This window comes from Diplotaxodon limnothrissa, linkage group LG3 (assembly GCF_057381915.1).
Source record: "Diplotaxodon limnothrissa isolate DT_005_m linkage group LG3, D_limnothrissa_male_GT1.1, whole genome shotgun sequence".
NCBI lineage: Eukaryota > Metazoa > Chordata > Actinopteri > Cichliformes > Cichlidae > Diplotaxodon > Diplotaxodon limnothrissa.
This window is the reverse complement of record NC_140598.1, coordinates 21,476,458-21,482,457: the sequence shown is the minus strand read 5'-3', so window position 1 is coordinate 21,482,457 and position 6,000 is coordinate 21,476,458. Positions and strand designations below refer to the sequence as shown.

Here is a 6,000-nt window from a genome sequence, read left to right as displayed (position 1 = left end):
GCAAACTAAATCATCTCCATTTACACATCAAATAGAAACATGAATCACTTGTAATGATTAGAAACTTGATAGAACTTCAAATCTAGTTTGGGGAGTCATTCAGTGAGAAACAGTGAAATGATTTTCCATGTGAAAAGGTGGACAGCAGAAACAGAAAGAAACAGTGAAACTAAAAGAGAAACAAAGAGCTTTGGAACAACGAGGCAGCAGGAGGACAGCTGCAGTTTAACAGCTTCAACTCACTGACAGGAAACAACATTAGAAACATCATCATCCTCAACTCATCTGCTGCACTGACACTGACACCTTCAACGGCAACACCTTCACTTTATCAACAGTGCTGATGTATGGAAACATCCTGTGAGTGAAAGTGTGTGTGAAGGTGTGTATGTGTGTGTTAGTATCAGGATCAGAGAACGACAGCTTTCCTCTGTTCCAGTCCAGATTCACTCTGATCCTCTGGAGCTTCTGCTGGAATGAGAGATGAGTGTGAGGAGGTGATTGTGAGATTTTGTAGTATTCATTATCAAACAACCCTATTCTCCAAATTCCAGACAGTTTGTTTCCCTTTCTCTGCACAGACTCTGCTAACACACCCAGTACCCACAATGTACTGTCTCCAACATCAACATCCCAGCTGTGAGTCCCTGAGTTAAAGCCCTCAGAGCCCAGGACAGCTCTGTAAAAATCAATCCTCTCTGGATTATCAGGAAGCTGCTGCCTCTCTCCTCCTCCTCTCACACTGGTCAGATCTTCAGACAGGATGAGATATGGATTTGCAGTGTTTGGGTCCAGGATGAGAGGAGTGTAGGAGACCATGTCCTTCATGTTGTTCCAGATGTTGAAGGTCAGGTTGCCCAGGTGTTTGGCCTGGTCTATCAGAGCTCCTGAGGGCAGCTGTGGATCATCCAGCAGGGGGCAGCGCTGGACTCTTTCCACTGCAGCCTTTAAGTTGTGCAGGAATGAGACGTCTTCAGCTCTCAGCTCCTCCTCTGTGGCTCTGACTGTGTCTGAAAGAGCTGCTATCTCTCTGCTCAGAGCCTCCATCTTCTCCTTCATCATCCCACTCTTCTGCTCCTCTTCCTCCCTCAGAGCAGCCAGCCTGGCCTCCTCTTCCTCTGCTAGAAACTGGTGAAGCTTCTTGAACTGCTCCTTAATCTGCCTCTCTGTGTGTCGGGCCTGGACCTTAATGTGTTCTGCTGTTTGATCAAACTTCACTTGAACTTCTTCACAAACCTTTAACTTCTTCTTTAAGGGCTCCAGAGTTTCCTGAAGTACCTCCTTGTGTTGTTGTGCAGCTTCATCGATGGGTCTGAATCTGTGATTGGTGTGTTTTTCTGAGGCACAGCAGACGACACACACTGGCTGCTGATGGTCCAGACAGAAGAGTTTGAGTTTCTCATATTGCAGACTGCAGAGAGCCTCTGAAGCTCTCTGATCTCTCTCCTGTAAGAACGACTCACACAGGTTCTTTAATGCCAGATTTAAAGGTGGATCATCCCTTGAAGATCTTCTCTTACAAACTGGACACTCGTGTGTTGGTCTCTCTCTCCACCATATCTTCAGACAGTCTTTACAGAAGCTGTGGCTACATGACAGAATAACAGGATCTCTGAAGACCTCCTTACAGACCGGACAGCAGAGATCCTCCTCTGATCTGGAAGCCATTGAGTCTGTGAGTGAAGCTGAAAACAGCAGACAGGCAGTACAGTCAGTCCTGGCTCCCCTCCCTCCTCTACCACCTTCACTGAAACTTCCTTTGAGTCGTGTTTCTGCTCAAACTCACATTCAGTGTGTGGAGCGTCAGCAGCTTGAAGCAGCAGTGTTGGAGTTTTCCACTTTTCTCTCCTGTAGCTGGACTTACTCAGAGGAAGCTGCTAGTTTAGTTCTCAGTTATAACAACCAATGTTCCTGTAACTCAGGGTGTGTTTCAGTCCAAAGTTCAGACATCAGCCTGCCAGAAGCTGTAAAAGTTAATGATAAACAGGTTTTATATCATGTCCCTTTCACAGGTCAGTGCATGAAAGCAGTGACGGAGCTGTTTTTCTTTTACACTTTTCCAATGAGGAAGCTGCTAGTTTGGTCTGAGCTCAGTCTGATCGTCTGTGCGTCTCTCTTTACTGAGGACGAAGAACTTCCTGTTTCCTGGTTTGTCACATTTGAGTGACGTGAGGGGAGGAGAAAATGTTGCTGTTTGACTTTTAACTAAGGTGTGTTTCAATCCTTCCTGCAGCGCAAAAGCTGTAAAACAGTTTTTGTGTCTTTTCACCTCCACAGGTCACAACATGAAACCTGTTGTGAAGTTTATAAAATAAAGTGTCACTCGGTGGTGCAGCTGTTTGTCAGCTTGTATTTTAGACTTTGTTCTGGTTCTTGTTCAGGTTCCCAGCAGTGGGAGTGTAATGCAGTCACACACACACAGGTGGTGTTAAGGTGGATTCACTTTGTTACAGACAGTGGTGTTATTTCCTGTAACTAAGGGTGTGTTTCACTCCAAAGTTCAGACATTAACCTGCCAGAAGTTGTATAAGTTACTGATAAAGAGCTTTTATCTCATTTCACTTGCAGGTCACAGCATGAAAGCTGTGATGCAGCAGTTTGAGAAAAATTGCTGCTGATATAAAATATTTTTTTGTTCTTTTACAAAATATATAAAAGAGCAGAAAGAAAAGAAACAAGTGTAAAGACTGCAGCAAAATGCATGTTTTAGTGTGAGTTGGTTCATCTGATCTGGTTGTGTAAAAGTCACTGCATGACACTGAGTGTTACTTTTGTGTTACTGACACTCATCTCTGACTCAGAGAAACGATTTCTCCCCTGTGATGTTCACACAGTGGTGAGTTACATGTGTGTGGAATTTTTCACGTTTTACAGAATAAAGTTTCTCTTACTTTCTTTTTTCTGTTATTTACTAAAAAATCTCTCAAAGAAATAATAAATTCTCCACACGTCTTTGAAGGTTGCATGCAAATATCATGTGATGTAAAAGTCAAATAACTGCTGATGAAAACAAGGCCAGATGTTGAGCAGCTGTATTGCTGCATGACATCAGCCCACAGCAGCAGAGACCGTGGAGCCAACATGTGAGAAACAAAGCAACACGCTGAACATCTGAACCACAGCAGGAAGTGTGACTCTTTGTAGACCTGTGGACAGGAAACACACAGCAGGTCCTGATTAGTAACAGGGTCCAAAGACAAACATTTGTTTATCAGCATCTGTATATATGAGCACACAGAGAGCTCAGCTGGACACACTTCAGTCCTCCATCAAACACAACACACCTGCACAGCTAGACTGTGCTGCTCCACCAGCTGCAGCACAGTCCAGTCTTTACAGTCAGGGAGGGCTTTTAATTTGAAAGGCACCACACAGGAAGTTTCACAGGACCAGAAGAAGAACCAAAGGATGGTCTGTGATTTTAAGGTTACCACACACAGTCCTCTGAGAGCAGCGTGGCCTCCATCTTTGAAACACACCAAGTAAAACACACAAACTCACTGTTTGATTATTGATTGATTGATTTTCAGAGGTAAGTAATTGAAGTTTATTTATTAAGCTCTTTTCACAGCGGTCACAAAGCGCTTCACACTCTGCTAGGCGACAGGAGGGGAGAAACATACACAAGCCCTCTCACGAAATCTGAGTTAATAAAGGGTTTTATTACAAACATTAAACCAAAAACCGACGGGGCTGTTCAACAGACCACCGGGGAAACAATTAACACACAATGAAAAGAACAGGCAAGAATAAAAACTAAGGGTTAACTAAGATAAGCTGGCGGCACACCAAATAAAAGCTAAGGGTTAACTAAGGTGAGCCAGCAAACACAAGACTCTTATAAAACTAAGGTCAGCTGAATATCAGAGGTTACACAAACAGTTCAAATCAAACACAAGACTCTAGTAAAACTAAGGTCAGCTGTATATCAGGTTTAACACAGCAAACAGGTTTAACAAACAACGTTCACATGCAAAGCAGACGAGGAGGCCACTGCATGTTCACTTCAGAGCAGCAGTTCCCCATAGTGTGAAGGCTCTTCAGCCTTTTATACTCCCAGGTGCAGACAATCAGCCAGTCAATTGGTCTTGGAGTGGTCATGGGATCTCCAGGCAGCCAATCGTCCGTGAGGTCTGGCACACTGTGATCTGCATAAAAGAAGGCTGGCACAGGACTCCCAGCAGACAACAGAACAAGTCATACTCACAACTGGGAGAGGCTATCAGCTAGCACATTTTCTGATCCTTTTATATGCCGAATCTCCAAATTGTACTCTTGTAGCAGCAAGGCCCATCGCATGAGTCGTCAATTGTGGTTAAACATTCGGCCAAGAAATACAAGTGGATTATGATCAGTGTACACTACAACGGGTAATGTGCCAGACCCCAAGTACACATGGAAGTGCTGAAGAGCTAGCAACAGGGCCAATGTCTCCTTTTCAATGACGGAGTAGTTTACCTGATGCTTGTTAAACTTGCGGGAGAAGTAACAAATGGGGTGGTCCAATCCCTGCAAGTCTTCTTGCAACAGTACTGCCCCAGCCCCAACAGCACTGGCATCAACCTCTAATTTGAATGGACGCGTCAAGTCGGGGGCATTTAACATGGGAGTGTGGCATAGGAGGGCTTTTGCACTTTCAAAGGCATCCTGACACTCATCAGACCATAGGAAATCAACCTTAGGGCTTAGCAGGTTGGTCAACGGCTGGACTATGGAGGAGAAGTTTTTAGAGAAGTTCCTGTAATAACCCACCATTCCCAGGAATCTGCGCAACTCCCGCCGGGTGGTAGGCGTGGGATACTCCATAATCACTGCAACCTTGCCGTTAAGAGGTCGCACCTGCCCGCGTCCCACCTCTCTGCCCAAATAAGTCACTGTGGCCTTAGCAAATTCATATTTAGCTAGATTGAGGGTTAAAGAAGCCTGAGCTAAACGGTAGAATACTTGGCGCAGAGTGTACAAATGGTCCGACCATAAGATAAGATAAGATAAGATAACCTTTATTAGTCCCACACGTGGGAAATTTGTTTTGTCACAGCAGGAAGTGGACAGTGCAAAAGTTATGAGGCAAAAATTAGAATACAATAAGAATAAATACAGTACACAACTGTACAGAATAGAATAAAATAAAATACTATATACAGTAGAATAAAATAAAATAAATATACAATAAGATAAAAATAGAATACAAATACAAATACTATATACAACTGAGTAAAAATACAACGATGACAGAAAGGATTATTGCACTTAGTATTATTGCATATGTATGGATGTGTGTGCTTGATCAGTTAAAGTCTTTATTATGGAGTCTGACAGCAGTGGGGAGGAAAGACCTGCGAAATCTCTCCGTCCCACACCGTGGGTGCCGCAGTCTCCCACTGAAGGAGCTGCTCAGTGCTGTCACAGTCTGCTGCATGGGGTGGGAGATGTTGTCCATCAGGGATGACAGCTTAGCCGCCGTTCTCCTGTCACTCACCACCTCCACTGGGTCCAGAGGGCATCCTAGAACAGAGCTGGCCCTTCGGATCACCCTGTTCAGTCTCTTCCTGTCCCCAGCAGAGATGCTGCCGCCCCAGCAGACCACACCATAAAAGATAGCAGAAGCCACAACAGAGTCATAGAATTTCTTCAGGAGTGGGCCCTCCACTCCAAACGACCTGAGTCTCCGCAGCAGGTACAGCCTGCTCTGCCCTTTCCTGTAGAGGGCGTCTGAGTTATGAGTCCAGTCCAGTCTATTGTTCAGATGAACACCAAGGTACCTGTAGCTGTCCACAGCCTCAATGTCCATACCTTGGATGTTCAGTGGTTCAGTGGTTAATATACACCATGTTTTAGTGTATATTACCAGATCATCTAGGTAAGCACTACAGTTGGAAAGGCCATAGAGGACATTATTCACCAATCTCTGGAATGTCGCGGGTGCATTACACATCCCAAATGCCATGACAGTGTACTGCAAAAAGGTGTCAGGCGTTACAAAAGCTGAAATGGTAGAAG

General features: G+C 44.5%; 1 protein-coding gene across 1 annotated transcript; it reads right to left on the bottom strand.

Moving 5' to 3' along the window:
* Positions 1-276: 276 nt before the first annotated feature.
* On the bottom strand, positions 277-1,680 carry LOC146634900 (nuclear factor 7, brain-like). Its single transcript, XM_085343266.1, has one exon. The coding sequence runs from the start codon at positions 1,666-1,668 to the stop codon at positions 277-279; it is 1,392 nt and encodes a 463-aa protein (XP_085199392.1). The 5' UTR covers positions 1,669-1,680.
* Between the last annotated feature and the right edge of the window lie 4,320 nt (positions 1,681-6,000).

Excerpts from the sequence above, each read along its gene's own strand:
- LOC146634900 (XM_085343266.1), bottom strand. The coding sequence starts at position 1,668 with ATGGCTTCCAGATCAGAGGAGGATCTCTGCTGTCCGGTCTGTAAGGAG.